The sequence below is a fragment of the Mytilus californianus genome, unplaced genomic scaffold (assembly GCF_021869535.1).
Source record: "Mytilus californianus isolate M0D057914Y unplaced genomic scaffold, xbMytCali1.0.p SCAF_15, whole genome shotgun sequence".
NCBI lineage: Eukaryota > Metazoa > Mollusca > Bivalvia > Mytilida > Mytilidae > Mytilus > Mytilus californianus.
The window spans coordinates 28,416,334-28,435,459 of NW_026262637.1; the positions used below are offsets into that span (position 1 = coordinate 28,416,334).

The following is a 19,126-nucleotide window of genomic DNA, read 5'->3' on the forward strand; positions in this document are numbered from 1 at the left end:
ATATATATATATACAAGTCTAAATTGAAAACAACGTTCAAACCTATGATTGCGTTGGATAAAAACCGCAATTTTTATACGTGTGCATGCAAAACAAATTTCTTGTTAGAGGGGTCTAAATACAGCACAAACAACATTTTCCAAAAGACCAAAAAAGTGAAAAAGTATATTTTAACAAAACGCATTTGACTAACAGGTCGAACAACAAATGTTCTTAAACCCTGCTGACTGCCATTGGCGATTGCCAAATAAACGGATCACCGATGTAATAAATGGATCTTAAATATAAATTTAATACTAAACAGAAAACAAAAAAACTTGCGGAAAAGATGTTATACCGCAAACAAAAGGTGCAAAGGTTTTTGTACACCATATCCGGATTTCGACAATTAATGTCTCTTCAGTGATGTTAGGAATCGAAACGGTATTTGGAAAGCCATACAATTTACCTCAATTTAGGATAGACTCCTGAATTTTGAGGAGTCAAAATAGGATGAACGGATCATATAAACCCGAAGGCAAATATAATACAAGCCCAAACGAAAAAATATAAACAAGTCTAAATTGAAAACAACGTTCAAACCTATGATTGCGTTGGATAAAAACCGCAATTTTTATACGTGTTTGAACATTGTTTTCAATTTAGACTTGTTTATATTTTTTCGTTTGGGCTTGTATTATATTTGCCTTCGGGTTTATATGATCCGTTCATCCTATTTTGACTCCTCAAAATTCAGGAGTCTATCCTAAATTGAGGTAAATTGTATGGCTTTCCAAATACCGTTTCGATTCCTAACATCACTGAAGAGACATTAATTGTCGAAATCCGGATATGGTGTACAAAAACCTTTGCACCTTTTGTTTGCGGTATAACATCTTTTCCGCAAGTTTTTTTGTTTTCTGTTTAGTATTAAATTTATATTTAAGATCCATTTATTACATCGGTGATCCGTTTATTTGGCAATCGCCAATGGCAGTCAGCAGGGTTTAAGAACATTTGTTGTTCGACCTGTTAGTCAAATGCGTTTTGTTAAAATATACTTTTTCACTTTTTTGGTCTTTTGGAAAATGTTGTTTGTGCTGTATATATGTATATATATATATATATATATACATCTTATATTAGTATCGTTGTGCAAATCTCTAGACTTATATATATATATCATATATAACCAGTCTAAAAGGGTACAACATCACCAAAAAATGACAATAAACGAACACATGTAACTATAAATATTTCGGATAACAGATATCCTTCATCAGTATGAGCACGATGTCTTATCCGAAATATTTATAGTTACATTTGTTCGTTTATTGTCATTTTTTGGTGATGTTGTACCCTTTTAGACTGGTTATATATTATATTTTGTAGTGTACTGTATCATATTTATATGATCCATCGCCCCGTAAGATTTATCGTTGGCTATTATTCAGTCATTTTATATATATATATATATATATATATATATATATATATGGACATTGTTTTTCGACCTGTTAGTCAAATGCGTTTTGTTAAAATATACTTTTTCACTTTTTTGGTCTTTTGGAAAATGTTGTTTGTGCTGTATTTAGACCCCTCTAACAAGAAATTTGTTTTGCATGCACACGTATAAAAATTGCGGTTTTTATCCAACGCAATCATAGGTTTGAACGTTGTTTTCAATTTAGACTTGTATATATATATTTGTATATATATGAAAAAAATGATTAATTGATTGATTGTATGTGTTCAACGCCACTTTCTGTCAGTTTTACTTGGAGGAGGAAGCCAGAGTGCCCGAAGAGAATCACCTTCCTTCGGCAAAATAACTGACGTTCCTAATCAATTAAGATCGGAGTCGAACGCACCTGCCACGTGAGTGTCACATGCTAGTGATCCAGTAGATGAACTACTTAGACTTGGCCACCGAGGCCCCGCTATTAAGAAGATGTTACTGTCACAGTGGTTGAATTGTTATTTATTCGGTCTTCTTCATGAATTTGTGTGGCCATCCATTTCAAACCATCGCCATAACCTGTTTGGTGTAAAAGACTGCTCATTACTAAGGTACATGGTCTGATTCCGGACTTGTCTTCTGTATTTACCTTTGAATGAATGGAGAATTTTTGAAATTTTACAGCGATTTAATGAACGGAATATAAATGAGACAAAGTAAAATATAAGAGTAAATGTACTGTAATTGGCTGAAATATCATCGAGTACCATTTAAATGCAAGAACGATTTTTTTTTAAATTACCAGTTTTGTATAATTCTTTAGAGTGACCTTTCGGTAAAATTGTCGTTTGTCCTAATAACAATAATGTAACAAATAACTATGTAACTCATCACACAATGTATTATGACAAAGTATTGTTTTTAATCATAAGAATTCTGAAATTCGGTATGCACAGTAGAATGACCAGTCTCGTAACGTTTGGAGATCAAGAATTTCCTCGCGTTTTGTTTGAGGTTTTTCGTCTTCAGTTGTAAAATGACTAAAGTATACGGAATGATCTTCTTTCGGTATAATCCGGATCATAACGATCAATGTGCCAAATATATTTAAAAAAAACCTTCACAGAACTGCCAAAAAGTCTAAGGTCAACTTTGCCGGAGATATATACGACTTTATAAGTATCATAATGCATGAATTTTGAGGAAGAGTCGAAAGTAAGTGATTATTTTGCCCGTAAAGTATAGCTTACACTTTCACTGATTAGTGTTTTAACAAGTTTAACAAAGCAATCGCATCTATCTGTTTAACTTATAGTTATTTGTGTCATAGTTATTAAATTTTGTTTAATACTCATTTGTAAGAAGTTTGATATTCATTGTCTAGGTCGCTAACATTTTCGACATGTTTGTATAAATGATACGAAAAGAAATAATAGATAAAATATTGCAAATGATTCCTCTTTGCTGCTGGTTTTTCTCGATTCTTGTGTTATCTTATCTTTGAACTTGAATATTTCAAAATATTATGAAAATAATTATAATCTTATTGCCTATTTATTCGTTTAATCAACATTATGGATTACTTTATGATTCTGAATAAGAAAAACTAAATGTGCGTGTCTGTGTCAGCCTACATTTACATTAGGACGTTTCGGTATTTAGGTCCGTTATACTGGGATTTTCTCACTCAGAATATTCAATCGTGCATACTAAAACATCGGTACTTATATTTTCATATTATCGATAGTTATCGATAGTTATCCTAACATTTTCATAATATCGATCCTTTTCATAATGTTTACGTAAACTTACACTGTTAGATAAATGTTGATCTATTCCAAGCTCTTTGATAAGTTGTTCTTTACCATAGCAACCTCTTTTGTCTATTTTGTTACCAAGAACAAGAACCGGTACATCAGACACATCTTCATCTGTTAGGATACTCTGAATAAAAAGTGAACTTGAGTTTTCACATTAGTCTTCAATTATTTTAAATTTAGGAATGTGTCTTCCCCATGCATAGTTCTGTTTTTTTCCATGTTTGGCTGTTTGATTTTTTGATTTTATCATCTCTTCAACGGATTTGTTTGGCCTTCAGCATCGCTGAAAGGACATTTATTGTCAATAGGCGAGTCTGGTGCAGTAAAATATGTACTTTTAATGTTATTATAACAATTCGTCTATACCTCTGTGGTTGTACTATAAATCCAGCTCAAGATGGCAGTACTTCGATAAGAATATATGGATATTGTTTTATTGGAATTTGCTGTTATAAAATTTTTCTATTGCGTCATTTTAAATTCAGGAATGTTAACTCGTCATACATGGCTCTGATTTCTGGTCCTGGTTCGGCTTTACTTTTGGTACTTTTTTACCGAGCATCAATGAAGATCTCGAGACATAACTTGTCGAAATACGCATCTGGAGCAGTAAAATTGGTATCATTTGTGTTATAACTACCACTAGATCATTGCTTATTAGGTTTCGAAATTCAATTTATGATTGCCTCGAGCATCACCGAATAAACAGGTTTTGTCAAAACGCGCATCTGGTACCGTTAATGTTATTACCTTCAAAGTTGATTAAGACTAGTATTTCTCATAAAATGTTTATTTGGTTTGAATCGTCTGTGTGCTTATAATTGAATATTCTTAGTAATAAATACATATATTATCGAACTTCATACACTGTTTTTGTCATTGTAAGTGTCTGTGTTCCTCAAAGCCGTCTTAGTCGAAAATGGTCTTTAAAACAAAGAATACGGTATTTATCTTGTTGAGAAGAATTTAGTTTTTCCGAATAAAAATGAAAAAATAGCATTTTACTATTTGTCCTTTTCTTCTGGGAATAAATTCCATCAAGGCCTTGAAAAAAGATGCAAATTTGTCTAAGACATATTTTAGACAAAGTACATAGATATTGAAGGCTACGTGGATCACTTTAACCGCATGACACAAATAACCAAAAAGTCAATTCCGAAGTTATGATAGTTTGTTTTCTGCGTTTATCGTTTGATGACAGTCGAGATTTCAGATTTAAAATGAATACTAGTAGTCTTTATTCTGACTTTGTAAGCACAGTGTTTAAACTTAAATATTATGAATATTTTATCACCCCAGCGACTTGATCTTCCATGTGCTTGAAGTAATATTACATTGCTTACTTTCATTTTTTTGCCAAGCCGCTGGTAGTCTGGAAGTTATTTTTCATGTATATGAACTAGTATTTTATTACTTACAGTTAATTCTTGTCTCGCCTCTGGTAGTGACTGAGAGTCCGAAGCATCAACAATAAACACTATACCTTTAACTGCTGGGATATATCTTCTCCAAAAACTTAGTGCTGTAATAATTCTTGGATCATAACAATTGACTGTTCATTAATATGTAGAATGTGCAGGTTTAACTTTGTTCGAAACATGTAAGCTTCAAATTTAAGATTCAATGACTTGAAAATCACTTGCGATTCATTGAGTGACTAAAATGTATATGTCATAGCCGTAACAATGAACTGTGGTTTTGTCATACTGTTTTCAACTGCTTTTCTCTCATAGCGGAATTTTGCGTCCGTAATTCGGTGTATCGAGCTCGATTCCGTTGATATTATAAAAAAATAGCGTAAAAACTGTACACGTTGCCGGTATTCTGTTAGGAAAATAATTTGTTTTAACAGGTTTATTACATCTATTCAATAATTAAATTGAAATAAAAAAAAGCAAGAATTTTTCAATTTAATGCATTAAAGAAAAGGCTGATATTTACTTAAGAGTTACAAAATTACAAAATGCAATGATAACAAAACGTTTATGCTTTAACAATTTTTCGTTTCGGTTGGCTGTAAAGAAATATTCACAGATGACCACGAATATTTCCGCTTGTTTTCCTCGATTTTGACATCTCTGAGTGTGCACTTACCATGAACAACACGATGGCGTGCAATTAGTGTTTTAACATAATCTATTTACTATTCCGAAGCACCTGATATCAACCTCAGTTTTTGCGGGTCATTAAATTTTGTTGCTCAGTCTTTAGTTTTTTATGTAGTGTTTTCTATATAAACTTGTTCGTCTTTTCGTCGTTATACGTTTTTTGCCATGGTGTTGTCATTGTTTTGATTATCGCCTTGGTATCTTTCGCCTGTTAACCGCCTCGGTGGTCTCGTGGTATCGGTGTCGCTTCGAGTGCGTAAGGTTGCGGGTTCAAAATCAGCCGGGTCAAACCAAAAATTTGAAAATTGGTATTTGCTGCTTCTCCACTAAGCAAGCGGCATTTAGGAGTAAGTGCAAAAACTGGTTGGCTCGGAGTAAGAATAATTTTTCCGAGGTTGAAATGTCTTCCTGCGGACTGTTTGCGTGTGTGCTTTGTATTTAGTGTCTATATGCCATTTTGTTTTTCTTTTTTGATATAGTTGTTTGTTTTTACAGTGATTAACATTATAACACAATGTTGACTGCTGTATCCCAATTTTTGACAGTTTTACCCATTATATCTGTTTGTTTTGCTCACACATTGTTGTCAATATTATGGCATTCTATGCGATTGTCATACAACTGAGAGGTTTAGCTAGCTATAAAACCAGGTTTAATCCACCATTTTCTACATAGTAAAATGCCTGTACCAAGTCAGGAATATGACAGTTGTTTTCCATTCGTTTGATGTGTTTGAGCTCTTGATTTGCCATTTGATAAGGAACTTTCCTATTTACTTTTCACCTTGTGAACTAGTACATTAACAAATTGACTCAGCGTGTCGGTCTATTGAACTATTCATTCGATTTTTTAAGGACGCCATCACGAGTTGTTTGACTGACCGTTATGGAATATCTGTTTCACAGATGACGACGGATATGTTCCAATCGTCGTAACCACAACCTCGTCCTCCTTTTCCCCGAATGTGACCTACCGAATTAAATTTATAACCGGGTTTGTACTTGCATGAGCAACACGACGGGTACCAAATGTGGAGCAGGATCAGCTAAACTTTCCGGAGCACTTGAGATCATCTCCGGATTTAGTGGGGTTCCTGTTGCTCAGTCTTAGATACTGCTGTTTCTTTTTTTTTTCTTTTTTGCCATGGCGTTGTCATTTTTTTTCGACTTATGAGTTTGAATGTCCCTTTGGTATCTTTCGCCTCTCTTCTAGTACAAAGCAGGGTTTATATTTATATCAATTATCATGTTCTCGTCCGGAATATGCTTTATTTTCCACTGGACGTAAAGCAGCCATCCCTCCATCATCTTCCGCCTCTTTTTGCATATTGTCGTAGCTACAATCAGGTCTTCTTTTCTTAATCGAACCCGACTTATCACCGAATTTTCAATGATCATTAGCAATACGACGGTTGGCACCAGTTGATCAAGATTTGCTTATCCTACCGGTCATCTTAGATCCTCCATAGTATTTGTTTGGGTTCTAGTTGGTCAGTCTTGAATTTTCTGTTTTGTGCTTTGTATACCATTATTTTCCAATGGAATTGACTGTTTTCCTTCAACTCACGATTTTTGATTGTCATTTGTACCTTCTTTTTCACAGATTTTAACTGCGCTATGATAATTACCTAATATGTGACCTCCTAGATCATACACTTCAAATGTCACTTTACCAACTGTAAACTCTTCTGACCCTACAAAATTAATTAAACAAGTGAAACTGCGAGCTACTGCTCACTGATGATACCCCCGCCGCAACTGGATAATTTTAATGAGATTCACTTGTTGTCGAGTATCGAGTTGCGAGTTACAAAAGTCGAGTTGCGAGTTACAAAAGTCGAGTTGCGAGTTACGAAAGTCGAGTTGCCAGTTACGAAAGTCGAGTTGCCAGTTACGAAGGTCGAGTTGCGAGTTACGAAAGTCGAGTTGCGAGTTACGAAATTAGATTTGCGTGAAAATGGGGAAAACTATTTTAATTTTTTAGTGTACCTCTTTAACATTTTTGAAAGATGATTGCTTATAGAATTGTATACAGTATTGTTGATTCTTTTTGTTGTTAGGACTTCATCGTGTAAAAAAAATCGAATGAATTGCTTACATAATCACTACGCAAAGTATGGTTATTTTCTGAAGAAACAGATAGCCTTTTGAAATACAGCGGATGGCTTGGAGTTTAATGAATTATTATTAAATTTCATCGCTAGCACCTTCATATTAAACGTAAAGTGAGATAGCAACTAAACGATATAGGTATAAAAAGATGTGGTATGAGTGCCAATGAGACAACTCTCCATATATGTAAAATACCTCTTCTGCAGATTTCGTTAAGAGTGGGCTCTTTGGGGCAGCTGCAGAGGCAATATTTGTTAGTGACGCTCAAAGTTGTGGACGTTTAAGTTAAATATGTGAAGGGGGAAGGTTGAGCCCTCGTAAAACCTGTTTAACCCCGCTGCATTTTTGCGTCTGTCCTAAGTCAGGAACCTCTAGCCTTTGTTGGTCTTGTATATTTTTTTTATTTTGGTTCATCTATATGTTTTGGAGCATAGAATGGCGTCCATTTTCTTGATCTAGTGTACATAGTGTTTCGGGGCCTGCTCGGGGCTGCCTATGGGTGTGGGATTTCTCGCTGTGTTGAAGACCCATTGGTGGCCTTGGGTTGACTTATATATTTTGTTTGGGTTGTTGTCTCTTTGACACATTCCCCGTTTCCATTCTTTATTCTATACATGTAGCTGTCAAAGATACTTTTGTAAAAGAGACAAAAGACGCAGTTTTGGAATATGTAACTTCTTTCTAAAAAACGGTTAATCATACAAAAATGTACAATACCAAGCTGATATCTGAAACTACAACATTTGCATCAAGGCTGCATGCAGGTAAAAAAGTAAACTTGTGACAGACAAGGCTTCCGTGCTCATACCGTAAAAACACACGCCATAACATTCCTTAAAACTGTTCCTTTATTTTTTGTAACAGTGGTGTAGCTAATTGTAGAATAACGTCTTTCCAAATTAAAAAACAAAATCCATATTATGATCTCCTATGCCAGGAAGTTACCATAATGCCATAGAAAGACATCTATAGCATGCTTATTTTTGCGTTGTAGTATTCAGATATATATACATACATTGCACAACTCGATTATTAACTCTCCACTTCGGGTTGAATCACAAAGTTAACAAAGTTCAAAATTATTCAATTTATCACATAAAGCACATAGCATATCACATTTCAGACTAATTCATGAGATATTTTCCTAAGTTAAATGTGCAATTGTGCCTATATCACCCTAAACCTTTGCGGAAGACGAAGCTTTAGCACTTGGTATGCTAATGAATATCCTTTATTCAAGCGTCACTGATGAATCTTGTAAATACAAAACGCGCGTCTGGCGTATAAAATATTATAAGCCTGTACCTTTGATAAGTATTTACTTTAGGCCTAACACAGTGCAATATTATGTGAGATGTCGATAATTTGCAAGTATATTTCATTTGTCTACATAATTTATTTTCTTATGCTTGATTTGTTCAGCACGGTATACGTTTTTTCTTGTATCACAGTATATCCTGTTTTATTTTAGCAAATGAACAATGTCGCTCTCATGAAAGAAATTTAAGCGTGCGTGACTTTGCAACAGAAAGGCTCTTATAAATAAGTATCACATAACTCTTTCAAATCCTGCAATCAAAATATCGGGACCCTTCCTCATGCAGTGTATAACTAAGGTCGGGTACATGTATGTTTTGTTTATTAAATGCGAAGTAAACCTGAAAATTCTGTTTCAAAAATCAGACGACACGACCGTTTATACAATTATATATAATTCTTAAGAAATTAGAGAAACATAATATGTTTGTAACTCGCAAATCGACCTTCGTAACTCGCAACTCGACCTTCGTAACTCGCAACTCGACCTTCGTAACTCGCAACTCGGCCTTCGTAACTCGCAACTCGACTTTTGTAAATCGCAACTCTACTTTTGTAACTCGCAACTCGGCCTTGGTAACTCGCAACTCGACCTTCGTAACTCGCAACTCGACTTTTGTAACTCGCAACTCGGCCTTGGTAACTCGCAACTCGACCTTGGTAACTCGCAACTCGACCTTCGTAACTCGCAACTCGGCCTTCGTAACTCGCAACTCGAATTTCGTAACTCGCAACTCTACTTTTGTAACTCGCAACTCGGCCTTAGTAACTCGCAACTCGACCTTCGTAACTCGCAACTCGACTTTTGTAACTCGCAACTCGGCCTTGGTAACTCGCAACTCGACCTTCGTAACTCGCAACTCGACCTTCGTAACTCGCAACTCGACTTTCGTAACTCCCAACTCGACTTTTGTAACTCGCAACTCAGCCTTTTCAACTCGTAACTTGCAACTCGACGATAAGAAACCATCAATTTGAATAGTGTAAAAATATGCAAGTGTTCGGTAAACAGGGAGTTAATGAGTGATGAATCTGAAAACGCATCACACGGTATAGCTGACTTATATAAACCCTGAAACCAAATTTCAGAAATCCTAATGATGTAGTTCATGAGAAAGATAAGACGAAAAATATTCATGGGACGGATGGACGGACTGACGGATGGACGGATGGACGGACGGACAGAGGTGAAACAGTATACCCCCACTTTTTTAAAGCGGGGTATAATTACAAATTATTTTGATCAGGACCTTGTGTTATTTGTTGTATGTCTGTTGTTGTCGAATAATTTGTGTATTGGTGTTGATGAGGTCTGATGTATTGTCGTATATTATTCGTGATTCCTGTTATCCTTTTAATGTAATATATACTAAGTTCATTATGTTATCATCATTGACCTTTTTTGTACTGTTGACCAGGTAATCTTGTGCATTTCAATATAAGTGGGTTGAGGTTGCTGGGTGTATTTGGAATCTGTACAACTGTCAGCATGAATATAAAAACATTAAACTTCATAAAAATATTTAGAAATTCATTATGTCTGCGCTCCATCGAATTGTGCTTCTGCGCTCCATACAAATTGTGTTTGTATGACGCAAACACTAATACCTCGCTGGTGTTTGCCCCCGATGTAAAGGGGTATAGTTTCTCAATATATATATATATAACACCATAATTAAGAAATGAATGCTTCTTTTTGTAATTTTATTGGGATGTAAAAGTGTTGAACGAAGCACATTTTGTTTGAAGCGCGGAAGCGCCTCATTCTAAAAATGCAGGCGCGTAGCTACGTTTACGTCAAAACGCCCGGGCGTGCACATGAATTTTGGAGGGGAAAATATTTTGATCCAGATAAATTAAAGGAACTGTTTAAAGCACACGAGCAATTGTAATGTTTTCTTTGATGACTGAAGATAAAAGTGACGAAATTTACTTTTTATTCAAATTTGTTCATTTTCTGTCAAACTTTGAATCTACTGTGCATATTCTACTCAGATTACTATTGTTTAAAGCAATTTGGTATCTGTTGGGATAAAACATCTGTGGCTTGAATTTTTATGTTACACCTGACCATCTATGAAAATTAATTATTTCATGCGTCCATTAACGAAATTTTCCCGTAAAAAGGTGTGAAAATTATATGAAGTTAAAATAATTAATAGAACTTGCTTTTTTTTCCTATTTTTATACAGTTTTGATTTTTTGTCGATTGATTTGGTTTACCCAACATCTCCTTTTAAACATATTCTAGAGTAACTGGTTTGGACATTTTTCTCAAAAAACAAAGGACCATTATATTCCATATCAAGACAATGAAATTAACATGAAAAAAACCCAAATCAAACTTTAAAAGAGCGGCGAAAGATATCAAAGGGATATTCAAACTCATCAGTAGAAAACAAACTGACAATGCCATTTCAAAAGACGAAAAACGACGAAAAGACAAACAACATTACATAAAAGACAACATAGAAAACTAAAGACTTGACTATACGAACACCACCTAAAACTGGGGGTGATTTCAGGGTTCCAGAAGGGTAAGCATATCCTGTTTCACATGCGGCACTCGTCGTGTTGCTCATGTAAGTAAAAACTTGGTGATAAGTCTAATTCGGTAGGTCATATTCGAGGAAAAGAGGACGCCATTGTGGCGTCATGGAACACGTCCGTCGTCATCAGTGAAACAGTCAACCAACTCGTGATAGCGATCATAAAATTTCGAAGGAATTCTTTCAACTTCACCACTTGGAAGTTTTGGTTTAATAGCTTCTTTGTAAGTAGCAATCTCATTCAAGGAAATCATGATGAGAAATGCAAGTTCTGAAATATCGTATCAACTGGGAGATATATACTCCATATGCAGGTTCTACTGGAATGTTGCTACATAGAAATGGAAATTTCACAACTGTGAAGCTGAAATCATCTCTTAAGTAGTAAAGTGTTTTGTTCTCAACCGACCAAGTATGTTGCTATTGGTGAATTTTGAATGACAGAAATGGTATCTTTTTCACGATAACGCGTGAGCTTATGGGGGTTTCGCCCCCTACCCGGAGGTCCTCTGCCCAGGGTTCGCTGGGGGGCGGCCATCAGACCACTCGCCGAGGTTCGTGCGTACACTTAAAAATGGCCTTGCTACGCCACTGAAATGTGTGCACGATCAACACTTTCACAATCCTATCAAATTACTTAAAGAAGCATTCATTTGTTATAATTACATTTGTATGCTCAGAACATGAAAAAAACGTTTTATCAAGTTTTTCTTTTCTTTATCTGTGCACTTTTTTGTGGAAACACGTGTCATCACGAATGTAACATTTCATTTTGATATGAAGATTAATTGTTGTTAGCCAATCAAACTAACGGATTCTCGTGAAGCATACATGTAATGTAATTATTCACTGATAAAGATTGGCAGAGAAAGCGGGAAAATACTTATATATGTACAACTTACAGGGATGATTTGTTGGTGTATGTTGAACTAGACGTCCATCTTTCAGCCGACTCAGGAGAGTGGATTTTCCTGCATCGTGTAGTCCTAGGATAAGCAAGTTGCATTTCGTGTTAATAAAACCTGCAAGGGTGTATAAACTTATATAATTGTGATATTGGAAATTCAAGGGTTAGACTATACATCATTGATTGGTATTACTACATTGTTTAAAGAATAGAAAGGATACTCATCATGCTGTTTTAATGTACCTGCAGAGGTGGAAGGAAGGGTGTTTTTCCCAAAAACTGAATATATACATTTTTTGGACTATTTTATGTAAATCGTGAAAAACATGATATGTTTGGGGGGATCAATGGGGGCGTATCCCCTCCACCCCGCCCACCCCCCATCTTAAGCGTGTACAAGTACTTCTATGTTTAATTAACAGAACATTTTTTCAAATAAAATTCCGTACACTTATCATTTTTAAACAATTTGTAAGGCCTCCATTTACTTCCCTCTACATAAGCAGCAACTCTTGCACAACGATCCGCTTAAAATGATTTAAATTAATATATCCTTGAAAGAGCTTTACATATGTGAAAACTCTTTGATTCCGATGGCGCTCATCAGTGTAATAAAACTTTAGAAACATTTCCAACTAATGTCTTGTTAATCATTTTGGTTTTCGATAAAATCAGCTCATTTATTTTCAAAATTTCAATCGCTTGCAAAAGTGGCGGTGAACAATATGAACCTCATATCTTATTGATAAACCCAAAACAAAAGCAAATAGTTAATAGTCATAATATTGTTTATGGAAAAGTCACCACAAATACATACCAAAATACTGCAGTATACTTCTAAACCAATCAAACAAAAACATTATGAAGCTCCATGTCCAAATACGAAATAATTCACTGTTTACTTTGTATGTGTATTTTCCTGTCTATTTTTAAAATATGACAGGTAACGTTTAAATATAACATGAAAGGATTATCCCTGGTAATGGTCAATATTTATAATACACGACAAAACATCTTTACCTGTTAGGTACAAACAGGCGAAGTACCTTGTTTTTTGTTTAAGTATTCAAAATTATTATTTGAAAGAATTGAAAAGGAGTAACTTATTTTGTCATTTTTGTCATATAATCCATTTTAAATATAGTCTGAATAGTCCGCATTTTAATATTAATAGATTGTTAGACCATGAAAACAGTCTATATATAAACATATTTGACATTTTCATACTTAATTTCCAAGTGAGTAATGATCTATGAAATGACAGCAACAACAGTCGAAGACATAAAGATAAACAGTTACCTCAGAAGATGGCTAGGAGTACCACAAAGTTTTACAGCCATAGTTCTTTACAGTTGATTATCACAAATCCAGCTACCTTTAACATCAACTTTGGAGGACTGCAAGGTATCAAAGAGCAGACTTGTAATGACTCTCAGAGACTCAAAGGATAACATGATCAGTAAAAGTGGAATCCAGACATGTACTGGGCAAAAATGGTTGACGAAAACTGCAGTAGATCAAACAAAAAGTATTCTTCATCACAGAGACATAGTCGGCAACACCTGTACTGTTAGACAGGGCTTAGGAATGACACATTTCCAACAGTGGTCAAAGGCAACACCAAAAGAGAAATGCAGCATGGTGCAGTCAGAAATAAGAGAAGTAGAAGAAGAACAAAGGAGGGCAAAATCAGTAGAGTTAAGCCGGCAAGGAGCATGGTATGAAGTGGAACTTGCCAGTAAGAAAGATCACATGGGTAGAGTTATGGAGGATGGAACCATTCAGAATTTCATTCATGCTTAGGTCAGTCTTAGGGACTGATAGAAGAACCAGGCTGCAAGTTCTGTGGGAAAAGAAGTACGATGACACACATACTTTCAAGTTGTAAAGTTGCACTGACTACCTTTTAAAACTTATATACCTCCCTATTTTGATTACACAGATCCACCTATTATTTCGTATACATACAAAAAAAACCTAGCAGAAGTTTGATTTTTAATTTACATCAGTAACATAAGTTGTCTGTGTAGAAAATAATAATCCTCTAACTTGAGACTGAATCGTCGAATTTCAGATATGATCCCTATGGTCATTTTATTACGGGAGACCTCAATATCGTTCAAGACTGAGAGGTTAAAAACGTTTTGAAAAAGGACAAAAAAATCGTCCTCCATCAACAATGGAAACAACTTGTCGTCAGGTCATAAAAAGTAAAATCATTATAGCAAAAATACCGAAATCCAAGGAAAATTCAAAACGGAAAGTCCTTTATGAAATGGCACAATCAAAAGCTCAAAAACATTAAACGAATGAAAAACAACTGTAATATTCCTGACTTGGTACAGGCATTTCCTTATGTACAAAATGGTGGATTGAACCTGGTTTTATGACCAGCTAAACTTCTCACTTGTATGACAGTGCTCTTTCATCGTATTTTATAAATTGGTGTAAACGGACAAAATCGAATGAATAATCTCTTGATCCTTATTAAATATATATATATATCCTATTTTGACTCCTCAAAATTCAAGAGTCTATCCTAAATTGAGGTAAATTGTATGGCTTTCCAAATATCGTTTCGATTCCTAACATCACTGAAGAGACATTAATTGTCGAAATCCGGATATGGTGTACAAAAACCTTTGCACCTTTTGTTTGCGGTATACCATCTTTTTCGCAAATTTATTGTTTTCTGTTTAGTATTAAATTTATAATTAAGATCCATTTATTACATCGGTGATCCGTTTATTTGGCAATCGCCAATGGCAGTCAGCAGGGTTTAAGAACATTTGTTGTTCGACCTGTTAGTCAAATGCGTTTTGTTAAAATATACTTTTTCACTTTTTTGGTCTTTTGGAAAATGTTGTTGTGCTGTATTTAGACCCCTCTAACAAGAAATTTGTTTTGCATGCATATATATATATATATATGTATAAATGCTGTGGATATTCAAATACCACATTTTGAAAATAATTCAGAAACATAATACGCCCATTTCTAGAATATGAAACAAATCAAAGTACTTGCAAAGCGATTTGTGTTTGTAACAGCCAACAATGTGGTAGTGGTATGTCTTTAATACTACAAGGAAGTTCTTAAGAAAGAAATTTCAAATTCTTCTACATTCAAATCCGTGCGCCCTAGAGAGAGTCATTTAGTAAACATTCATATCAATACCACATCACAGCTTAAGGCCTCTTGTGAACATTTGAAGGTCCCTACTGTGTATTAGTTACCTAAACTCGTAAGTGTTCTACAACTAGTCTTTCAGCGCTTTTAACTAGTTCCTTAACTACTATCAAAGAACTTATCATTAACTTTTGTAATAAAATATATGAAAATAGTGGAATTAACTCTTATTTGCCGCAACTCATTAAAAGCCTTCTTCTCTAATGAGAAAGGTACATATGCTAGATATACTTACTGGAGGTGTGGTGAGATGATTGAAGCTGTTAATTTTACCCTTAATAACATTTATGTACGTTTCGGAAATAAAGTTTATCGACAGGTTGTAGGTATTCCTATGGGCACCAATTACGCTCCTTTAATAGCAGACTTGTACTTGTACTGTTATAAATCAGTTTATGACCAAACTCAGTAAATACCTGTATAAATTGCATTTAATTCATCAAATTCAACTATACTTACCGTTATCTTGATGATATTGTTCCGTTAGATAATCAAGTATTTTCTAAATATATGGCCGAAATTTACCCAAACAGCTTACTTTATAAATAAATCAAATATAAACGGTAATAACTGTTCTTTCCTATATTTAGATATTTCAGTTTTACACGGGACGCTCTTCACAAAAAATTACGTCAAAAGGGAAGATTTTTTGTTCCCTATCGTTAGTTTCCTTTTTTGGACAGTGATGTTCCTTTGGAACCATCTTACGGTGTATATATATATATATATCACAACTCGTTCGATATGCCCGTGTTTGTTATGACGTTTTGGATTTCCATGAACGTAAACTATGTTTAATTTTACGGAGATGTTGTTTACCGAGACCGGAAATTTAGATAAGATCCGTGAAACTTATCGATCTTTAAATAACCTTATTCTAAAAGGTTACCAATTCAACACTGTTATTAGATATTTGAATATTGTTTTATTGGTATAAATATTGATTTCGTTATCGGTAAATTCAAATCAAACTAAATATTATTTTTATATACATATGCACATTCATAGCTCTACAATCTATCGATATCTGTATCTTGGCATTGTACAAGGTCATGTTTTTCTCTTACTGCTAATGACGTCTTTACACTAAATCCATTGGATGTTGGGTGTGTACTGATTGATATTTTAGTCTTAGATGCATGATTTGTATTAGTTGTTATTGGCTTTGAACTAGCTGCGAGTACTCTCAGATCTGTACTTAGTGTCTTTTTTGTTGTTGGAATGTATAAATACACTGCCACGTCCGGTCTGTTTTTCTGCCCTGTATCGATCTGATGAGTTACGCCCTTTTCAACTGATTTTTTTTTAATTTGTTCTTATATTGTTTTGTTGCACTACTGTCCCATGTTAGGGGGAGGTTTGGCGCCAGCAAACTAGTTTAACCCCGCCACATTCTGTATGTGCTTGTCCCATGTCAGGAGCCTGTAATTCAGTGGTTGTCGTTTGTTGCTGTATATCATATTTGTTTTTCGGTCATTGTTTTGTGCATAAATCAGGCCATTAGTTTTCTCGTTTAAATTGTTTTACATTTATTATTATTTCGGGTTTCCTTTATATCTGTATATGAGGTATCGATTTTTCTCATTATAAAGGCCGTACGGTGACCTAAAGTTGTATTGGCAATCATTCCACATCTTATTATTTTTATATAGATAAAGAATTGTTGGTTTTGATGAGGTTACATTAATAATTCATAAGTTGTTGTTTGATACAACGTCGCTAATTTTAAAACAAAATACATTACAGTAAACCAAAGCAAGAATTTTGATACGAACATTTTTTTCTGTTTATACTGTAATAATAATAAATAAAATTGAGAATGGACATAGGGAATGTGTCAAAGAGACAACAACCCGACCAAAGAGCAGAAAACAGCACAAGGCCACCAATGGGTCTTCAACACAGCGAAAAAATCCCACACCCGGAGGCGGGCTTCAGCTGGCCCCTAAGGAAAAATGTGTACTAGTTCAGTGAAAATTGACGTCACATTAAACTCCGAAACATATAAATGAACTAAAATTAAAAAAAATTCATTCAAGACTAACAAAGGCCAGAGGCTCCTGACTTGGGACAGGCGCAAAAAATGCGGCGGGGTTAAACATGTTTTGTGAGATCTCAACCCTTCCCCTATACCTCTAGCCAATGTAGAATTAATATAGTTATATATGGATAATAATAATAATGTTAAATTTCATTTGTGTTTAGATTATTATATTTACCAAACGTCCAATACATTTTTATCTTTCGTTATCTAAAGAAAATGTGCAATTGTGCCTTATTGTTTTAATTCAAAAACTTGTCTGCTCGTTTATTTAACTCCCTTACATATACACTCAATGTTCCTGACACAAGCCATGGACCTATGTAAGTTTGTTCGTTTTTTCTTTTTTTGTTTTTTTTTTTGTTTGTTTTATGTTGTATTTGTAATTAGATAAACCTGTTTAGAAAACAGAAAAAGAATAACAAGAATCAACAAAATACTGAGAAAAGTACAACAGATCACATCAACCACTAATATTCGAAAAAAACACAGAAATTTAAACAAAGACAACCAGACACATACACATAGACAATATCAACAAAGATCAGCACACAGATCACAAATTGGTAGAAAATGTGATGGACTTTAAATAGAATAGGATGCGGCAAAATGACCATAGTTTTAGTTATGTCTTTTAAATTTTTCTCTATTGAAGTTGCTATCTCTTTAGATTATATTTTTTCACGCTGTTTAGAGTGTATGTTATTCCCTTATTTTCTCTCATACATTTGATTTTACCTGGATATATAAAATAAAATGAAAGTTAGCGGCAGACTGGCACGTGCAGTTGTAAAAATAAGATTTTTGTAGGTTAGTTTGATTTCATGTCATATTCTGAAAACGTGTAAATCAACGTTTTACCTGAATACACATATTGCTTAATGGCCAGAATCAGTCAACGAATAAATCTTCTTGGTGACTTCCTTGTTTCATTATTCAATTTTGACATAAGTCATTCATTTTCATTTTCATAGCTAAGCATGCTTAAACCATCCCAAACTAAGGGTCATATTCAAGGTTGCATGCATACGGTCGAAGTATTGCTTTGCAAGATAATAATATACCCGCTACGATTTTGGGCTTATTTTTACAAAGTTGAAAAAAACAGACTTCTAATAGCGAGTTGCTAAATAGTACTTGAATATCCCGATTTTATTAATGTTTGAAATAAAAATCATCATATTTAGATTTTTCGTCCAAATCGTAGCCAATGCCCGGCTCGCCTTTGTCAATAATGTAATAAAATAGAACATTTATTGGACCAAACGACTCATTGCATAAAAGATGAACACAACGTGAGCGTTTCAACTCTCCTCCTTAGCGTGGACAGGGGGTTAACGGAACATAAAAAAGAACCTGCAAATTAACAAAATTCAAAACTAAATGATGGATAGATGAGATGGAACCAATTTAAGCAAAAGAACCATAAAAATCTGCACAGGACAATATAAAAACAAATCATATCAAAAACGGTGATACAGGTGTACAGACAAACAAGCTTAGACGTAAAACTGTGCTTACGAACAACTTATATTAATAATTAAAACGAGGTCGATATTATTTGCCCCGGAAGGGTAAATACGGTTACTCCTTTTCATTTTTTTTCCTCCAGGTCAGATGACTGAATCAATAAAAAAGATAAATTG

At 34.4% G+C, this 19,126-nt stretch overlaps 1 protein-coding gene across 1 annotated transcript; it reads right to left on the reverse strand.

Moving 5' to 3' along the window:
• Positions 1–1,487: 1,487 nt before the first annotated feature.
• LOC127725810 (GTP-binding protein SAR1-like) lies at positions 1,488–13,166 on the reverse strand. Its single transcript, XM_052233099.1, has 6 exons — positions 13,068–13,166; positions 12,246–12,365; positions 6,994–7,059; positions 4,677–4,780; positions 3,251–3,382; positions 1,488–2,087 (listed from the first exon to the last, which is right to left on the reverse strand). The coding sequence occupies exons 1-6, from the start codon at positions 13,108–13,110 to the stop codon at positions 1,923–1,925; spliced, it is 630 nt and encodes a 209-aa protein (XP_052089059.1). The 5' UTR covers positions 13,111–13,166; the 3' UTR covers positions 1,488–1,922.
• Between the last annotated feature and the right edge of the window lie 5,960 nt (positions 13,167–19,126).